The sequence below is a fragment of the Phocoena phocoena genome, chromosome 19 (genome assembly GCF_963924675.1).
Source record: "Phocoena phocoena chromosome 19, mPhoPho1.1, whole genome shotgun sequence".
NCBI lineage: Eukaryota > Metazoa > Chordata > Mammalia > Artiodactyla > Phocoenidae > Phocoena > Phocoena phocoena.
The window spans coordinates 19,014,699-19,034,981 of NC_089237.1; the positions used below are offsets into that span (position 1 = coordinate 19,014,699).

Below are 20,283 nucleotides of genomic sequence, written 5' to 3' on the forward strand. Positions count from 1 at the left end.
AAGTATTATTAGGACCTGACTTATATGCAGATATAGTGGTAGCAGAGACCTCAAAGTCTTCATAGTTCTTAGGGAGCATCCTACTGAGGGAATCAGGGTCTAAACATGCTCCACTGACTCGAAACTGCTGTCTATTCTCTTTTGAAAAGCTGAACATTTGTTTGGCCTTTGTGTCTTGCCATTCCTCTGAAGAACAGAAGACACCTGTAAAACTATACCCTTTGCCCTGCATTCTACGAGGTAGGTAGAGTGTGGTACAACAAGTACTTCTTTAAAACTGTGAACCTTAATTCAAACAGTGCCCCCCCCAAAAAGTGATTTGCAATGTTACATATTTCTATTTGTCTTGATTTGGAGATAAGATTATGCTGTTGTCATATCCGACCTTTATTGCTAGGCATGTGGTAGATTTAGTCAGTTTGGCGGGTGTAGTTTTATCCTGTGGGTGGATCTTTCCACGAAGCTCTTTGATATTAACTTAGTTCTTGCTAAACATTTCTCTTGATAAGGTAGTGGGTAGACTTCCAAATTTCCAAGTAATCCAAGTTCCTAAATATCTGTGAAAGAACTTCTTGAGAGCTAAATTAAAAACAAGGTACCACAGGAGGACAGAGGCTAAGCTTGTGGGTAATCAGACCAGAAATTGCTGGTATGAAATCTTTTCTTAATTGGAAGTTTCTGTTGAACTCATAGATTTGGATTCTCTAAGCTTATGTTTTTATGACTGAACGTAACGGGAATGAAAGCATAATTGACCATGTTTATTTGAATTTGTGGAATGCTTCATTTCCAGGCAGTTGAATGCTATTTGTCATCTCTGTCTCTCTTTGATTACAGCAAAATGGATATACCAAACCCCCCAACTTCCAAATGTATCACTTACTGGAAGAGGAAAGTTAAATCTGAATACATGCGACTTCGGCAACTTAAACGGCTTCAGGCGAATATGGGTGCAAAGGTAAAAATACTTCTTAACTGAAAGGTTATGTATTTTAACATATTGATCCAATATGGAGGGGTTGGATTTCTTTTTTCTTAGTCTTCTCTTGAAATCCTAACAGTTTTTTCTTCGGCTCTGCTAGGCTCTGTATGTAGCAAATTTTGCAAAAGTTCAAGAAAAAACCCAGATCCTCAATGAAGAATGGAAGAAGCTTCGTGTCCAACCTGTTCAGTTGATGAAGCCTGTGAGTGGGCATCCTTTTCTCAAAAAGGTACTTCCAGTGTCTAAGCTCAGCCTTCCTCTCGTCCTTGAACTTAAGGGTTTTTTTCTGTATTTGTGATATTAGAAAATAAGGATAATGGATACAGCTACTGTAGTCATCTTTGAATAACTGGGATGGTAATTGTTCTCCTCAGTTAATGAGTATAATCATGAGTTTTTCATAGAAAAATAAGACATTTACTGTCTTCCATCCTGGGCTCTGTATACAAGCTTCAAAGCAGCCTTTTTTGTGTCTTGTTTGGCACCTCCACTACTTTGAAATTGGGAAAGGAATGCCATGGATAACGGATAGGAGTGTATTGATCAAAGGGACATCCCTTTCTGTAAACTAAAAAATCATCCTAGTTTCTTATAGAGATAATATTTTTAAAATATAAAAAGCAGATAGTTTATTGAGAGCAACTTTCTTTCCCAAAGCAGAATGTGTCTGTAATCTCTCTACTACTTTGCTTCCGCCTGTCCCCGTCAAGCTATGCAGCTAAGTTGATGTCCACTGTCTTAAAGTGTAGGTCTTCAGGAAAACTTCCTTATCTTCCTCCTTATCTCCCAGGACTCTCAGAGGCCCTTTGCTGTTGGGTTCAGCCCAAGGAGACCAACAGTTTTAGACTGAGATAAACATCAGTTGAGTGTGGGAGGCACTGTGCTGGACTCTGTAGAGGATGCACAGGTGAATAAGAGACCGTTCCTGCTTTCCACAGGTTTACACTTGAGTTGTTCCTTTTAGGAGCTGATTGTTACAAAACCCTCAGCTTATTAATTTGTAAGAAGTAGAAGGCTACTGGGATCATTTTGGAAGGAAACTCCAATTCTCTCTTGGGCTGTGTGCTTGCCCTTCCCTTTCCATGTCATTTCTTATATTTCAGTGTACCATAGAGAGCATTTTCCCGGGATTTGCAAGCCAGCATATGTTAATGAGGTCTCTGAACACAGTTGCGTTGGTTCCCATCATGTATTCCTGGTCCCCTCTCCAGCAGAACTTTATGGTACGTATTGAAAGTACCGTGGTGATTGTTTAAACTTAATGATTTTTTTTTTTTTTTTTAATGTTGATATGCTGGCACTCCTCTCAGGGTAAATGTTGTCAGAATATACTTAACAAAGCTTGGACCTGCAGAGCAGAATGTTTTTGTAATTTATTGACTCTGAAAAACACATATGGCAAGTTGTTCTAACTTGTTAGATTTTGGGCTCTCTGAAGTGTACCTCAGAATTGATGCTGGTTCTTTTTTGAATGAAAGAGACTGGGCAAGAGTCCAATTTTCCTTTGCTACCTTGGCCCAATTTTATAACATTATGTGCAGTTAAATGCAGTCTAAATCAGACACTTCTTTCAGCAGGTTGACAACTCCCTGCTGATGGAGCAATCCTTTCCTAATCCCCTAAAGGCAAGATGCTATGAAAGCAACTAAGATAACAGAGGTGCACATGGATCTACAGTCCTTTCATCTGCACCTTTATGCTGACTCCTACTAGGATTATTTGTGGTTCTGATAATCAGTCCTCTCTAAATATGATGGCAATCGCTTATCATGCCTGGTGACAGATAGCAGTTCTGCTGACTGGAATAGGGTATAGGTTTACAGAAGGAAATCATCTCTTAGAAGAAAACTTCAGAGTAACTTTACTTGATAGTTGGAGAACTAAGAATGACCGTTCTCTGCTGAACCAAAAAATAAAATAAGATAAAATAAAATAAAATAGAATAAAATAAAAATGATCCATTAGTATTGTTTATTGCCAGAAAATATACATAGCTTGTACTGCAATTGACTTTAGATTCCCACTGAGTGTGAGTAATTTGAATTGTAATCATAATTTTTTATTATGTTTATCCGAGGTTAGTCTTAGTCTATATAATAGAATATACAAATACTTTATGGTTGTCAGTTTCTGTTATAAACATTCCAGTTACACTGCAGATTATACTCTTGGAAGCCTTCCTTTCATCTGTCTCTCCACTTATGAGAAGAATTAGAATTGAAGACCTTCTAGGCTGTTGTTTATGTGATATTTGTACCTATTTCACAATGATGTTTAGTGGATAAAATGACGTAATAGATGGAATCACTGTGAAAAAGAAATGTGCTGTCACATTCTAGATGTTGGTGAAAATATCATTGTTAATATCCAGCTTAACATTTGGTAGTTAATATTCTCCAATAGTAAAACTGACTTCTTTTTTTCTTCCAAGAGTAGCATTACCCCCTTCCATTTGAGGTTTTGTTGGCAAAACAAAATGGCCAGTCTTTAAAATGTAGTTAACTTTGTAACCAAAGGCATTTTCAGGGGCTTCAAAGCAGCAAAAAAGGCTTGGCAAAGGTTCCTTTAAACAGGAAAGAGGAACTTCACAGTGGATTCATGGGATGAATCACATCTGGTTTGATTTCAGGTAGAAGATGAGACAGTTTTGTGCAATATTCCCTACATGGGAGATGAGGTGAAAGAAGAAGATGAGACTTTCATTGAGGAGCTGATCAATAACTACGATGGCAAAGTGCACGGTGAAGAAGGTAGTGGCACTGGGCTCCTGGACTTTGTTAGGATGGTGCCTCTTATTTGCTGCATCATTGTCTTGCTTTTATCTACTGCCTCATGGTGTATACACTGAAGAATATTTCAATGTCACCACATGGCTGGGAGTAAACATTTTATATTACCAACACCCCTGTTAAATTTTAAAAGGAAAAAAAAAAAAAAAAAAAAAATTTTAAAAGGAGTTGGGGGAATTCCCTGATGGTCCAGTGGTTAGGACTCCGAGCTCTCACTGCCAGGGGCCCAGGTTCAATCCCTGGTTGGGGAACTAAGATCCCACAAGCCACGTGGCATGGCCAAAAAAAGGAGTTGGGACATAAAAGTAATCAGTGGCTAGAGAGAAAGTTTAGCGAACAAATAAGTTTGATCTTAGGAGTTTTCCATAAATCCATCCAAGGCTGTTTTGTTCTTTGTTTCCCTTTCTGTGAGACTGGCAATGAGTATAACCTCTCTTCTTAGATCCAGATACCCCCTGGATCTCCCAGAAGTTGGTTATAATATTCTGACTTTCCTAAAAGTGTTACCAAACCAAACTTGGATCTGCTTGTCTGCGTGTAGTAAAGCCAATCTTCTGACACCAGGTTGGGGTGAAGGAAAGTACAGCATTTATTGTAGGGTGCCAAGCAAGGAGAAAAGACAGGCCATGCCCAAAGGACTGGAACTCCCTGATGGCTTTCACAGAAGGGGTTTTAAAGGCAGTGTGAGAAAGGGGGCTGCAGGTGCATGATCAACTTGTGCCCAGTTCTTGGATTGGTTGGCATCAGGGTGAAATTTCAAGCATCATCAACTTTCTGGTTTCAACCAGTCTAGGGTCTGCATACTTGTGGTCAGCAGTTTTCCTCTGGTGGGGGTCTGCTTCTTGTAAGACAACTTAAGAACATGTGTCAGGCCTGTATCTATGTCTTTTGGGGAACTGGGACTACGGTGATTCTCCTACATTGTAGGTTTATAGTCTAAACTGTTACCAGTTTCCTGGCCCAACAGCTATTCTTTGTTTCTGCATCTTCACATTTCCTAATCGTTACCTCTTGAGCCAGTCTTTTGGTGACTCAGGGAAGACCTGGGAGACTAAAGCAAAAGCCTTTTACTTCAAAGGACAGGGACACAGTGGCTTGTATACGATTTCAAAAGCAAGTCATTTGTATTTAGTTGTAGTTCTAGAAAAGGCGTTAGTGAGGCGTTAGTGTGTAAGAAGGGGAGATAGGGAGAGACTCTCCATGGACTTGCAAACCAATAGCCTCGCCTGATCTTTTGACAATTGTGGGTGCTGCTGTGATGCTGTTGAAATGCATTATTTATACACAGTGCCCCCTAGTGTTCAGAGGCTTTATCCTAAGTTGTAGTATAACCCCATGTATTGATAGTATGATTTGTTTTTTAAAGTATGCTGTCTTTTGATTCAAAGGAGTCACTACTGACCCATCAGCAGCAAAACCAAGTACATTTTCATTTTATCATCTTCCTCTGTCCCATCTGTATTGTTGGAACACTTTTGTGATATTTTGGACCATAAATACAGGTTGATATTACTGAGGAAGTGAAGACCCCAGTAAAAAGAAAGCCCATAACTGGATTTCCCACTCTAGCCAGCTGAACTGTTGCAGTTGTATGAGCCAATCCAATTATTGTAATTCCCTGGTTGTCCACATAAAAATGTACATATATTATCTATCTGGGTCTCAGGAGTGAACACAGGAAAATCTTCCGAGGAGGACTAATGGACTATAAAATGACCGCTGCTCATCCATCTAAATCTTATATTTCAGAGATGATTCCCGGGTCTGTCCTGATTAGTGACGCTGTTTTCTTGGAGTTGGTAGATGCTCTGAATCAATACTCAGATGAGGAGGAAGAAGGGCACAACGACACCTCAGATGGAAAGCAAGATGACAGCAAAGAGGATCTGCCAGTAACAAGAAAGAGAAAACGACATGCTATTGAAGGTGAATAGCACGACTTCCTAATTCCACCGTGAAAGTGACAGTGAGAGGGAGGAAGGCGAAAACGGAAGTTTATTGCTTATTAAAGGCTGTTGGTGCTTCTCATTGGTCCACATAAAAGGAAAATGTGTTCACTGACTAATGGTTTAAGATAGCTGTGATCTAGCTGAAGAGGAAAGTAAGAGAACTTAGACAGTAATCATTGTGCATTTCTAATTATAAAAATAGTGTCTTTGGAAAAGTATATAGAAGAAAATAAAATTACCCTGTTATGCTGCTGCCTAGAAATAACCAGTATTAATACTTCCTTCTAGACTTAAAAAATGTATATATATAAATATACATATGTACACCTAAAATGGGTACAATATTATATATCAATTATACCTCAATTTTTAAAAAGTACATATGTAAATTAACATACATATGTGGTATATGAAATTGGCGTCACGCCACATATGTGTGTATACCCATACATAATTTTATACCCTTATTTATTTAATCTTATACATCATGAGCATTTTCCCGTGTTAGTCAATATTTAATTATTTAATTAATTTCACATTTAATTATACTTTATGTTATCTAATTATACTATATGTCTAGACACATAGTGTCTCTCTCTTGTTATAGCGAAGTTTAAGTATCCATCTTGTTCTTCAGCATCAATATTATGGTGGGGTCCTTCTGCACTCAGGTGTCTCCATAAAAACTTCTGTTTTCACCTCCAGATTCTGTCTGGGACTGTGGATTTTTTTTTTTTGGCCACACCACACAGCTTGTGGGATATTAGTTCCCTGACCAGGCCCTCGGCAGTGAAAGCTCAGAGTCCTAACCACTAGAGCACCAGGGAATTCCCCTGGACTGTGGATTTTGTTGTTCACATGTAGATGAATCTGATTTCCTTATTTACTGGTGGCCTATTAGATAGGTCCAGGTAGCACTGACCTTCTTTATGTATTCCTAAACCGTCCATGGTTAGGTTAACAGAGCAGCTCTAATCAAAATGCTGTGACAGGGCTTCCCTGGTGGCTCAGTGGTTAAGAATCTGCCTGCCAATGCAGGGGACACGGGTTCAAGCCCTGGTCTGGGAAGATCCCACATGCCGCAGAGCAACTAAGCCCGTGTGCCATGACTACTAAGCCTGCGCTCTGGAGCCCGTGCTCCGCAACAAAAGAAGCCACTGCAATGAGAAGCCTGTGCACCGCAACGAAGAGTGGCCCTCGCTCACCGTAACTAGAGAAAGCCTGTGTGCAGCAACAAAGACCCAACACAGCCATAAATAAAATAAATTTAAAAAAAAAAAAAAAAAATGCCGTGACAAAAGGAGAGACAATCGAATAGCTTTGTTTGCATATTCTGATTATGGCACTCAGGAACTTTTTGTCATTTCTAATTCAGGCAACAAAAAGAGTTCCAAGAAACAGTTCCCAAATGACATGATCTTCAGTGCGATTGCCTCAATGTTCCCTGAAAATGGTGTCCCAGATGACATGAAGGAGAGGTAGGGAAAGCTGCCCCCTGCAGGCCACGCAGAGCACCGGGGGGCGGGGGGAAACTTTCATACAAGCTTGTTTTTGGTTAATAAAAAGCCCCATTTCTGGTAAGCGCATTATGATTTGCCTACACTTCTGATTACCTCTGAATGCCCATTCCCATATTAAGGGACATCGTTGGCTGGCTTTTAAGTAAGTCTGGGCAGAGAAGTTTAAAGATTTTGCCACTTTTCTGGAGAATTACTCCAGCACCACATTTATCAAATCTTTGCCTCCCTTTACTTTCAGACACACGCCGAGCCCAGCGTAATTACAGCGGTGAACCCACTTGGTTATACATCAAGACCTATAAAAAAACGCCCATTCTCCCTTGGCAGACCATTCGCGATGACTGTCACTACTCAGTGTGCATTTTCTCAGTGCAAACATTCCCTTGGAAGGAACTCTCACCTCTCTTTTCTTAACTAGGTATCGAGAGCTCACAGAGATGTCAGACCCCAATGCACTGCCCCCTCAGTGCACACCGAACATCGATGGCCCCAATGCTAAGTCCGTGCAGCGGGAGCAGTCCCTGCACTCCTTCCACACGCTCTTCTGCCGGCGCTGCTTTAAATACGACTGCTTCCTTCACCGTGAGTGGGGTGGCCCCGAAACGCTCTCCCGTTTTCCATCCCCAGCCACCACTTCCTTCTCTTTATTTCAGTTTATCCGATAGAGTTCCCGGCTTCTGATCTGATGAGGGTTTTACAAAGGGCCCATTCTGTTTTCTCTTGCTCAGTTATAGTGCAGTGTGCTTTGCACGGTCAGGACAGAATAACCAGCAACACAGTTGTCCCCGAGTACCCCCTAGCTTTGGAAGAAGTGTGTTGATGTCAGAAATGATTTGGTTTTGTGCACCTTGATGATAGCTGTTTATATTTAAATTCTCTTGCAGTAGCTCCCTAATTCAATTTTGTCCCTCCCCCTCCTGTCAAGTGGATGAACCACTGGCAACAGGACGGTTTTGTGTTTTCCAGCTTTTCACGCCACCCCTAATGTATATAAACGCAAGAACAAAGAAATCAAGATTGAGCCAGAACCATGTGGCACAGACTGCTTCCTTTTGCTGGTACGTTTTTAAGCTGTTCTGCCATTGTTAAACTTTGTTGAAAACTGAGCAGGAAATGGTCCTTGGGCTTTCTACCCCAGGAAAAACAAACCAAGTGAGCTGGTACATAGCACCCTGGGGGTCACACAGTACAGATGAAACATGGCTTCTGCTCTTAAGGAGCTCCCAGTTACTGCAGTAGTAGGACTGTGAAGTTAGTCTTGTGGAGCGAGGTTTGAAGAACATTGGAGGCCTTCTCGCTCTAAATATCAGCCACTCAGATTTCAGAGTCTGAAACTGTGTTGTTTGAACTGGAGCTGTATGTGTGTGTGAGACACCATTTTCTTTGCTGTCTCCCTTTAAATGCATATAAATGTAGGAGGAATAACACGTGAAGGTGCTGATGTCTTATGTGAGTTAATCAACCAGATGGACCCTTCCCCGATGGACAGACCTCATGCAGCGGCATAAAGTCTCCTGCATTCATGTGGGGAGGCGGTACACTGAGAGCTCGAAGGGAATAGGTTCAGTTGGACTTGCCAAAGACACAGTTCTGCTTTCTACACAACAGGGTGAGCTTAGGTAAAGAATAAAATACCTTGATAAAATTTCTGCTACCAATTAAAATGAGGTTATACAGCCAAGTGCCTCTGGGACCATCTTTAGTGGGATAATAGAAGGAAGATGGTAGAGAGTTTCACTGGATAAAAATCTGGAAAATGTGCCATATGGTAACGCAAAAGAGTAAATAGACTCTGTCTGATTTATTTTTTCCCTAATATGTATTAACGCTTTCCTACGTGTCAAGCAGTAGGCTGGCCCTTAACATATATTATCTTATTTTCATGCTTATAACAACACCTTGAGGTGGAGAAACTATAGGTTATAAAAGTTACATATTTTGCCTAAAGATTGTTACTGTGTCAGTGGTGTGGCAGTGAGGAAATTCAAGCTGTGGTCTAACTCCACAGTCCATGCTTTTTTGTTTTTAACACCATGTTATGTCAACATACCAGCATTTATATAACTCGGAAGGACACTGCCCTCTCCACAGTAGTTTTCCTGGAATCTTGTGTATGTCACATCATAGCATAGGCCCTTAATATCAGATTCAATTAAATTCAAAACTTCTCTCTTGGAATTTCTTTTAGGGCCTTCTGAATATCCTTAGTCATGGTAAACCTTTATCCTTTACTTGTAGATTTAGTTTTCAGAAACAGCTAGAAATCTTTGGAAACCAAGTCTGGTGAGAAGATAGATGATCAAGCTGAATGATGTTACTTGGTCTTTTTAAAAAAAAAAAAAACCCACAATAAACGTAGCTATAAAGTAACAAAACAGTATTCTTCCAAGTTTAAAATACTGACTTGGAGGGAAGTTCCAAAATTAAGTAGTAATATTATACAAATTCAGGGATTATACATTTTCTTATTGAAACAGAGACAGTGTGATTAAATGTAAAGAAGAGTGAGGCCTGGAGACCAAGAGCCCTGATTCTTGTACCTACTCTGGAATATTAACTCCATGCTCTCAGCAGGTCCCTTCCCCTCTCTGAACCTCATTTTCTTTCTTTCTTTTGTTTTTTTGGCTGCTTTGGGTCTTTGTTGCTGCACGCAGGCTTTTCTCTAATTGCGGTGAGCGGGCGCTACTCTTCTTCGCTGCAGTGCCCGAGCTTCTCATTGCGGTGGCTTCCCTTGTTGCAGAGCATGGGCTCGGCACGGGCTTCAGTAGTTGCGGCATGTGGGCCCTAAAGAGCACGGGCTTCAGTATTTGCGGCACGTGGGCTCAATAGTTGTGGCACATGGGCTTAGTTGCTCCGCGGCATGTGAGATCTTCCCGGACCAGGGATCGAACCCGTATCCCCTGCATTGGCAGGCAGATTCTCAGCCACTGCACCACCAGGGAAGTCCCTGAACCTCATTTTCTCATCTACAGGAGAATGTGTTCTCAAATTCCAGACAGCTAGCGTGCAAATGAACGTAAGATACAACTCACCGGACAGTTGAAGATGCATAGATGCATCGATTATATCTTTATAAAGATTATTTTATAGGGCAGCTCTTTGGTGAAGAGGTGTAAGTTTGTAAGCTTTAGAATGTTAAGAAACTATCATGTGGTCATACTTATGTGGTACAGAGAAAAGAAAGAAAAAGAAAAAGCCCAGATATTGAAGATAGTTTGTGGTGACGGGAGCAACGTGGTGGCTCTGGGCCTGGTTCTGTTTCCTAACTGTGACACGGCCATTGCAGGAAGGAGCAAAGGAGTATGCCATGCTCCACAACCCTCGCTCCAAGTGCTCCGGGCGTCGCCGGCGAAGGCACCATGTGGTCAGTGCTTCCTGTTCCAACACTTCAGCCTCTGCTGTGGCTGAGACCAAAGAAGGGGACAGTGACAGGGACACTGGCAATGACTGGGCCTCCAGTTCTTCAGGTACAGTGAACAGAAAATGATCTCTTCTTTCCACACGAGGTAAACCCAGGATCATTGCCTAACATCTAACATCACTACCTTTTAAAATTGTTCATTCTTTCCACATGTTCACCTGTAAGCACTAAGGACGGGGAACATTTTTGTTCCTAACGATTCTGCCTTTAGAATGAAATACTGAGTCTGTGGCGCACCACTGATGACAACTGCACTCCACCTTCTTCTGTTTCTCTTATTTCTTCCTTTCTTAGAGGCTAACTCTCGCTGTCAGACCCCCACGAAACAGAAGGCTAGTCCGGCCCCACCTCAGCTCTGTGTAGTGGAAGCACCCTCGGAGCCTGTGGAGTGGACCGGGGCTGAAGAATCGCTTTTTCGAGTCTTTCATGGAACCTACTTCAACAACTTCTGTTCAATAGCCAGGCTTCTGGGGACTAAGACATGCAAACAGGTACTGTCTGAAAGGAACAAGAACAAGCTGCTACTCTGGTGGCCCTTTTGCCTTTTTTTTTTTTTTTTTGGCTGCCTTGGGTCTTCGTTGCTGTGTGCGGGCTTTCTCTAGTTGTGGTACGCGGGCTTCTCATCGCGGTAGCTTCTCTTGTTGCGGAGCATGGGCTCTAGGCATGCGGGCTTCAGTAGTTGTGGCGTGTGGGCTCTAGAGCGCAGGCTCAGTAGTTGTGGCGCACGGTCTTAGTTGCTCTGCGGCATGTGGAATCTTCCTGGACCAGGGATCGAACCTGTGTCCCCTGCATTGGCAAGTGGATTCTTAACCACTGCGACACCAGGGAAGTCCCCTTTTTGCCATTTTGTAAGACTGCCTGTCTGGACAAGAGCTGTCTAAGGCTCAGTCCTTCATGAGCCTGTGCTTCTGGGCCATGAGGTGGGTTCCCCAAACATGGGGCCTCCTGCGAATGCCAGGCCTAGCAAGGTTTGGGGATCTGCTCTCCTTGCTGAATTCTTATTTCTGTCTCTAGCCACTCTCTACCTCTTCTGGATGTTTCTACCCTCTTCAGCTTTTGTTTTTTTTGGTTCCTGCCTTTCTTTCTAAATGTGGGCCCATTTCCTAGAAAGGACTCCTGGGTCTTTCTGGGGATCTTCTTATCTTGCATTTCCACTGCTGCTCCTGCTTCTGTAGCGGCAGCTGCCACTGCCCCCACCCCACCCCACCTGTCAGTCTTCTGAGTTGCTTTATTCTTCAAATGCTGAATCATCAGATTTTCTAAATATGACCCCTAAGAGCTGGGCCTGGAACTTGTCCATCTCACTCAGATCATCTGAAGAATCACAATCCGATAGCAGCTACTGATTACTCTGGGGGCAGGAAAAGCCTGCGGTGAGGAGACAGACTGAAGCACAGGGACAGGGAGTCAGGTGTTAGGGCCAAACTGTCCAAAGAGAGAGGAACGCCAGAGCCTGAGCCCTGCTCGCGTAGCTCCCTACCTTCTGAAAGTGTCTCTGTGACGTGTTCCTCATGCTCCCTCTACTTAGAACAAATAGAGCCGTGAGCTGAAGTGCCGTTTGCTTTCATTTTGGAGCTCACATCTCTTTCCCCAAGGCACAGGTTTTCTTGACCTAAAAATCTGCAGAAATGTGTGCAGAACCATTTTTGTGTGTATTTTCCTGAGAAGAAGATTCATAGTTTTCACAGAATCTCAAGAGGGCCTGTAACCGAAAAGGAGAAGAAAAAGCTGAAAACGAACGCTCTAAGGGAAGCAGCACATTGAACGGGAACCAGCCTTCCTGAAATGCTGTGCTGCTGAAATAGTCAAGGCTCTGACATCTTTACGCCAACAGAGGGAGCTAGTGCTTAGCCGGGTGGTACCTCTGGTCACGTCAGACTCAGGCACACAAGGTACACGGTGCTGCCCTTCCTAAGAAGAGGCAGATACTGTTGGTAAGAATCGGCCCACTCAGGGCTTGGTAGGCGGAGCAGTAGATGAAAGCTGCTGACCAGGAAAGCTGTACCTGTACTCAGTATTTCTCCTTCTCGAATCAGGATAAACACTTAAGAGTTAACTTCAGAGCCAGTAACCCGATGTCCCAGGGCCACTCTATCTCTCCCTACTGAAGATGCTCAGTCATCGGCCTGTGAGCTCTCCAGATCTCTCCCAAGCCCAGCACCTGGCTGGGTCACTTATCTGACCAATCAGCTCAAGGAGAAGTGACAGGTCCTGTTGGATTTCTCTTCCAGGTCTTCCAGTTCGCAGTCAAAGAATCACTTATCCTGAAGCTGCCAACAGATGAGCTCATGAACCCCTCACAGAAGAAGAAGAGAAAGCACAGGCAAGGGTCGGACAGAGGGCTTTCTATGGCCGGGCTGTCCCTGTGCTCTGACCTCCCCTAGGACTTCCCTTCTGCCTCCCTCTTCAGCCACTGCCCATCAGTTCAGCATCACCCAGCGGGGGGCCAGCCTTCTCAGTGCTCCCTGTGGGTCTGTGCCTTGGACCAGCCCTCCCCTTTTCCCTTGATGCTGTGGACCATGAAATAACTGGTTTTCCGTCTAAGCTCCCGGCCAGTAGGACGTGAGCTAGCCTCGTGGCTCCACCCTGAGGCCATTTATTCTCATTGGGCTGTTAGTTACCACTGTGCCCACTTCTCAGCTCTGACCAGAGTTCTGTTTTGTCTTTGGTTTTTTTTGTTTTTGGCATTTATGTTGTTTTTCTAAGTGGCATGACAACACTGCCTCCTAGCTAGTCTTTGCTTAGGGTTGGAAGTTTTTTTTTGTCTTTTGGTTTTTTGTGTGTGTGTCCGACACTCTGCCTGGCTTTATTCCCCAAGGAACTGACACCAGTTCTAGATGTAGAAGGAAATCCCTGTGGCTTCTCCCTTTCAACCTCCCCGTCCTGAAATGCCCCCACATCTCCACCTCCCCAAAGAGAGGGAGGGCAGGGGAGAGGAGACGGGGAGAAACGATAGCATTTTAATAGACGTAGAGGGTTGGGTTTTGTTTTGCATCTGGTTTTTGTTCTTTTACGTATGTTTGTTTCTTGAGAGGGGTGTTGTTCATGTCTAAATCTTGAGGCATAGGCCAGCTGCAGGTAGGATGGACTCCAGCTTCCATGGACCAACGTCCAGGCCTCCTGTGAAGGGATTTGGGGAGGATCCCCAGTCATCAGACCGCAGTCCCTCAGAGCAGGTCATGTTATCACTTACCCGAATCTGCAGAGTTCCCCAGGGCCATGACCCTGAGTCGTACCATCTCTTGCAGGCTGTGGGCTGCTCACTGCAGGAAAATTCAGCTGAAGAAAGGTAAGTTCCACCAGGGTGATCCGCTCAGGTTGCAGCCTGTGGCCGCCCCTCCCGCTGCCCCACCCATGGCTGCACTTGTTGACCCGGCACGGCCTCCACACACATTGCAGGTCCCCCTGCAGCAGCTGAGAACAGCTCAGCACCTCACTGCAGCCGAGAAGACCTCTTAGGAGGTAGAGTCACAGGCCTGTGGTCTCTGACTTTCATCATGGGCCATTTGCCAGGTTTTAGGCTTCGTTTCGTGTTTAAAATAGCTGCCCTGTGATTGGACCATTTCCACACTCTCCCCACATAGCAAATCACCCCACTGTAGCTTATGAACCATCACCTGTGATTGCTTCTCACTTCGGGTGCTAAATGTGTGTCCAAGGTTATGATCAGAACAAGCCTCCTTTGAATGGGGGCACCTGGACCCTTGGGAGGGAGGGCAGCTTGGGAGTATGGCCACAGCAGTGTCCTGTCTGTTCTTTTCTCTCCTAGATAACTCCTCCACCCAAGTGTACAACTACCAGCCCTGTGACCACCCAGACCGGCCCTGTGACAGCACCTGCCCCTGCATCATGACTCAGAATTTCTGTGAGAAGTTCTGCCAGTGCAACCCTGACTGTAAGAGTTCTCCGTTTGCTGCAGTAGTCGGCCTCAGCACCCTAGGTTTCCCTCCGCTCCGGCCCCCACCCCCCAGGCCCTTTGCTGCTTACGGGCCTTCTCATATCCTCCTTGCTGTGTTTGAAGCGTTCTCCAGGGAAAACAAGATACTTAAGATCTGGAAAAACCATTTTTTAAAAACGCTGATGTGTATGATTTTAAAAGCAACGATTACACAGAAATCAGCTGCTTTTCCAGCTTCACCTTTCAGGGCAGCATTAAGAAACAGGGGCATCTTTTTCCTTAAAGTGCAAAAACACAGCCTCCCTATCCAGGATATTGTTTTACAACGTATACAGGTTACAAATCTGTGTGTGTCTGTTTTAGTCTCATATCTGGAGTTTTAGGTCATCCAGGTCAGTCTGGATGTCAGCAGAGCGTGGAACAGGGGCTCAGAGTGCTTCTCTCTCACGTCTTATCCCCGCGTGCCCTCCTCCACTCAAGGCTGAGCAGTATGAAGGCAGCCCCCAGAGCTTGCACACCTTGGTGCCCAGGCAGTTGTGCTGGAAGCACCTCCTAACCCAGAGCAGATATCCATCTTAACCACAGTGGAGGTGATGGGTGTTCATGCTGGGAGGAGTGGAGGAGGATGATAGAACGGATGCATTCTGAAAGTGATTCTTGTTTTGGTAGTGAGGATTTACCAGTGAAAAGCACTGATTTCTTCTTCTCTGGGGCACTCTCCACCTCCCTTCCAAATTCTACTAACAAAGCAGGGGAGAGCATTGTTAGGGAATCTCTAGGAAACACATCTCCAGAGTCAAAGCTGCTTTTCTGACTTTCAGGCATGGATGTTGGTAGGCGCTCCATTTTCTCTGAAAAGCACTTGAGTATGTGATTACTGGGAAGGCAGCTTCTCTCCTCTGTTGCCACATACCCTTGAACCCATAACATGGACTTCCCTGCCGTCCCTTGAGTCAAACCCGAGCCCAGCACCAGGCTGCTTCTCTCTCCACCCTTGCCTGCACCCTGCACAGGTCAGAATCGCTTTCCCGGCTGTCGCTGCAAGACCCAGTGCAACACCAAGCAGTGCCCGTGCTACCTGGCGGTGCGAGAGTGCGACCCCGACCTGTGTCTCACCTGTGGGGCCTCGGAGCACTGGGACTGCAAGGTGGTCTCCTGTAAGAACTGCAGCATCCAGCGTGGCCTCAAGAAGGTGAGGGCTTTTCCCGGGACTCGGGGCCAGATGGAGTGGGAAGGACTGACGGTCCGAGTGGCCCCTTTCTACTGGTTCCTTAGGCAGTTTGTACACCAGTGTCGGTAAATCCTAACAGACACACGCTTTCTGAGTTTATCAAGTGTTTGGTCCCCTTGAGGGATTAGAAAAATGATCCCCTGACCTGGCCAGGCTGAGAGGAGCAGAGAGGAGGGCCATGTCGTTGACATTGTCTGTCTTTACTGGACACCCACAGTGGGTTCCATGGGCTCAGGCCCAGGAGGTCCCCAGGGCTAGAGGAAGGGGTGTCATATCTCCTTTCACCACCTCCCACCAGAACACAATGGCTTAGAGCCTTTTCTGTTTTCAGATCCTCTTACAGTTACTAGCTCTTTCCACCCTGCTCCCCGCAGCACACATCCCCCACTGGCTTGCACACGCCCTGTAGTCTGAGGTTTGACTCCCTCTTCCCCAGCACCTGCTGCTGGCCCCCTCAGATGTGGCCGGATGGGGCACCTTCATTAAGGAGTCTGTGCAGAAGAACGAGTTCATCTCTGAATACTGTGGTGAGGTGAGTGCTGTCGGTTTGGCCCACATTCTCATCTGGGGAGATACTGATGAGAAACCCTGATTTTCTGTGGGCCAGACTTCTGTGAATTAATCTCTAAATAACTCAGCTGAGTTCTCATGTGGCCTCTCGGGGGATGCCATAGAACGGTTTGCAGTCCTGAAACAAACCACTCTTTCTTGGGCTTTTTGGCAAGTCAGGCTACTCAAGGGGTGCGGGCAGGAGACTCTGGTCAGCCTTAGTGCTGGGCAGTCTGGGTGGGTGGGGATTGGGAGGAAGGAAGGCGAGCTGTCCGTCCGACGATTCTCATCGTGGTCCTCGATAAGCCCCCTCCCGGCCCTTTCTAGAGGCGGGGTGCGGAGCCCTGAACAGACAGCCACGTCCCCCTGTTTGTTCCTTGTCTGTCTCTGCAGCTCATCTCGCAGGATGAGGCTGACCGACGAGGGAAGGTCTATGACAAGTACATGTCCAGCTTCCTCTTCAACCTCAACAACGGTAGGGAGGCTCTCTTGCATCCCCAGGTGGTCTCGGGCAGGTCTTGCTACCACCTTTCCCTGGTCGTAGTACAGGTTCAGGTCAGCTCTGAGTCTTCCAGGAGATGCTCAGAGCACAGCGGTGAAACTGAACTCAGAGACTCCATGAGCCGTAGTTCACTTGCTTCGGGAGAACCTCCATTTCCGGGTTGTGTTTGTATTCAGAGCACCGAGCACTTACACCTCAGAAATCTCCCTCCCCAGTAGATGGGAGGGGAGGTATGTGCTTCCAGCAAGAAGAGGGGCACCCACGGGGAGCGCTTCCACACAAGGCTGGTTTCTAGCTCCTGTGGGTGTGCTGGCTTCAGAGGCCCCCCTGCATTGTATTGTCTCTGTTACAGTTTAGTTGATTTCAGACTCAGGCTCAGGAAGCTGTAGAGTTGCCTGGTGAGCTCATGGTCTTCCTTGGTTTACTTTATACAGATTTTGTAGTGGATGCTACCCGGAAAGGAAACAAAATTCGATTTGCAAACCATTCAGTGAACCCCAACTGTTACGCCAAAGGTGAGTTCCCAGTAACCTGGGAGGTGGGGTGGGAGATGGATGCTTCATTTACTATGATTTCTATCCATTATTCAGTTTTTTTCATAGCTGAGTTATTTCTTTGTCCAAAGATAATCACGGTTCACGTCTGGTATCATTTTGAGCCTCTCTCGCTCCGTTTTTCAATCTGCTTTTTTCACTGGATACATTATAAACATTTTCCCCAAGACATGAGTCTTTTAAAGATAATTCTTTCCCCCTGTCACTAGCCAGAATAACAGATCTAAAAGCAGAGAGACAACTACCTTCATTGAGTACTTTCTAACTCCACTTCATGTATGTTTTCACTGGGAATTTGGAGAAAATCAGCCCGGACTCACTACTGACTGTTGACTTGGAGTTAAGTAGAAATCTAGCCTTGGGTTTATCCTGTTTCAGTGGTCATGGTGAATGGGGATCATCGGATTGGGATCTTCGCCAAGAGGGCGATTCAGGCTGGTGAAGAGCTCTTCTTCGATTACAGGTGAGGTAGCCAGGAGTAGTCCTAGGGAAGTGACCCCAGAGGTATAAGGGGTGGCTGTTGAAACTGATTTGGGGACTTAAGGTGAGTGATACGGATGAAGGAGAAGATCTCATGGTGGGCAAGGCTTTTTCTTTGTTCTGATCTCTGATGCCTTGCCTCAGAGCGGGAGCCTTGTAAACTGCTGGTAGGGAGTGGGAGGGGAAGTGAAACGGGAGGGGACTCCTTATTTTCAATCTCAAAAGCCTTGGTAGTAACCTGGTTCCTCCTCCTGCTTTGGGACAGGTACAGCCAAGCTGATGCCCTCAAGTACGTGGGGATCGAGAGGGAGACCGATGTCCTTTAGGCCTCCTGGGCCCCTCGCCAGCACTTATGGTAGCGGCACTGTCCTGCTTTCATGCACACACCACTGCTGCCCCAGTTTCCTGCACTGTGTGTCTCCCACACCGAGAAACCCCCACCCGCTCCCTCTGTAGTGAGGCCTCAGCTGTGTCCAGCGGGGGCAAAACTGTCTCAGTGAGAGGGGAGACAGAGGCAGCTAGGGCTTGAGCTCCCAGGAGAGAGCTGCACAAGCGGGAGACCGATCTCAGGCCTCGGAGGAAGAGAGCACAGGCTGGGGGCGGGTGACTTACGCTTGAGTTCTCATCAGCTACCCAGGCTGTGGGCCTCGGGAGTTAACTTGGACGGTTCCTAACAAGCATTACCCTAACTTTCCAAATCAAGAGTCCTTCTGTAGTTGGGTTGCCAGCATATCTCTCTGTGGTCCTAAGACCTGGAGAGGAGAGGCTAAGTGAAGTTTGGTACCTGGAGCTTATGAGTGGTCAGGGTTCAAGGCGAGCCTGGCGGGCAGCACAGACCGAACTCAGAGGGGAGATGGGTCATCTTACTACCTCTTTCCTCCTGACAGGCTTCAAACTGAAAGAGTGTGGGTTCTAAGTAAAGATATTCAATGCTGGGAGAAGGAAAGCTGAGTGCCATCCTTCCACAGGCAGAGAGTGAGAACCAGCCTGACGACAGTAATTAAACTGCTAAGCTTGGGGCCCAGCAGGCTTTGAGCAACCTTCTCTGTATACTCTGGAGATGGATAGACACGTTTTCAGATTCCCGGGAGCAGGTACCAGTGCCCTGTCAGCCCCTTCCAAAGTTCTGGCTTAGCGACTGCAGGCAGGCATTACGCCACCACTGAAGAACTGGGGGGGGCGGGGCGGGGGGTCGTGCAGCCTGGGTGTGATGCTCTGGTTCCCTGCAGATATAGTTGTTTTCAGGCCTTTCATTCCCCTTAGAGGCTGGGAGCCACTCTTGCTCCTCTCTTCCGGGTACAGGGGTACAGGCCTGGACTAGAGAGGGGGGAGGTTAGTGGTTGATTACTTTCCTGTCTGTAGCCCCTGCTGTTGGAAAGGATGAGTTGACAGTATGTGTGGAGGTGAGCAAGGAGCTCCCAAATTGCACGTGTTTGGGATGGCATCACGCATGCGGTGCAGACTGGCAGAAGGTATCTGAAGTGTCGAGAAGCAGGCCGGCCACCTGTGCCAGTTCATGATGCCGTTCTTTCTGGGATTCACGCAAAGCACTTTATTTCCTTTAGAAGGTCTATAGATTGAGGTGGAGTTTGAGCTAAGGTCTCTGGGGTCCCTGCCCAAATCTCGTTCCTGAGGGAGGAGGGGGAAAGAGACAGCGGAAGACTCTCCTTCAGTTCTGTCTTATGTCATGGTGGAGGCAGGAGGAGCTGCCTTGAAACAGAAGAACTGAGTGAGAATGGCGCCAGCTCTGAGAGCCGCCCCTGTGTCAACAGCTGGTGCTGAGCTGCAGGGAACAAGGAGCATTGTGCTGGGGAAAAAGACATGAGCAGGTACAGACTGGCCTAGGGAGTGTTAGGTACGGGAGCGGGCTTCTCCCTTCTCTCTGGGGAATTAGAGCCTCTCTTCCCCAGTCTGTGTCGACCACCCCCTTCCCCTAACCCCACTGGCTGTCCCATGAAGCAAGGAGTAGGGTTCCCTCTGGCCAAACTGTCACCTAGGGATTTTTGTGGAACGTGCTTGCACGCACGTGCGTGCGCGCACACACACACACTCACATCCTCTCACTCACCACACTTGTGGGCACACATGCAGCCAGCACTGAGCACACGCCTAGCTAGTTCCTGACAGAAGCCTCTTTCCACCAGACTGGGCCAGCCCCCACTATGATTCTGAAATCTACACCTGCTGTGGTCTGTATGCATCGTGTATAGGGGACACCCTCTAGCTGGACTGTGGGCTCCAAATTACTCATCAATTATAGGGAAAAACCAGAGGCAGATGAAGGAGGAAGAGTTAGGGCTGTCTGAAATGCCGGGGGCTGGCTATAAGGAGAAGATGGGGGAAAAATTATATCCAGCCTTTGAGAGGCTAGGCTGACCCCACCCTTCCCTCCGTGTACAGAATCACTG

The 20,283-nt window shown here is 46.2% G+C and overlaps 1 protein-coding gene across 3 annotated transcripts; it reads left to right on the plus strand.

Annotated features, from left to right (window-relative positions):
* The first annotated feature begins 829 nt into the window (after nt 1-829).
* On the plus strand, nt 830-18,201 carry EZH1 (enhancer of zeste 1 polycomb repressive complex 2 subunit). 3 transcript variants are annotated; one of them, XM_065897766.1, is made up of 19 exons: nt 830-958; nt 1,083-1,211; nt 2,086-2,205; nt 3,612-3,732; nt 5,521-5,697; nt 7,096-7,198; nt 7,659-7,822; nt 8,207-8,298; nt 10,527-10,707; nt 10,956-11,152; nt 12,893-12,984; nt 13,910-13,950; nt 14,431-14,556; nt 15,573-15,751; nt 16,227-16,322; nt 16,733-16,814; nt 17,276-17,356; nt 17,774-17,858; nt 18,141-18,201. In XM_065897766.1, exons 1-19 carry the CDS (start codon nt 842-844, stop codon nt 18,199-18,201), a joined length of 2,244 nt encoding a protein of 747 aa, XP_065753838.1. In that variant the 5' UTR covers nt 830-841. The 3 variants fall into 3 exon arrangements, with proteins under 3 accessions (XP_065753838.1, XP_065753836.1, XP_065753837.1); XM_065897764.1 differs by having other exon boundaries at nt 842-958; nt 1,083-1,184; XM_065897765.1 differs by lacking the exon at nt 2,086-2,205 and having other exon boundaries at nt 842-958.
* Nucleotides 18,202-20,283: the final 2,082 nt, after the last annotated feature.

What these genes read in the sequence shown, in the direction of transcription:
- EZH1 (XM_065897766.1), top strand. Translation starts at nt 842, where the DNA reads ATGGATATACCAAACCCCCCAACTTCCAAATGTATCACTTACTGGAAG. An exon ending in GGACTAAGACATGCAAACAG is followed by an intron (nt 11,153 to 12,892) that starts GTACTGTCTGAA and finishes TTTCTCTTCCAG; the next exon opens with GTCTTCCAGTTCGCAGTCAA. An exon ending in TCCAGCGTGGCCTCAAGAAG is followed by an intron (nt 15,752 to 16,226) that starts GTGAGGGCTTTT and finishes CCTCTTCCCCAG; the next exon opens with CACCTGCTGCTGGCCCCCTC.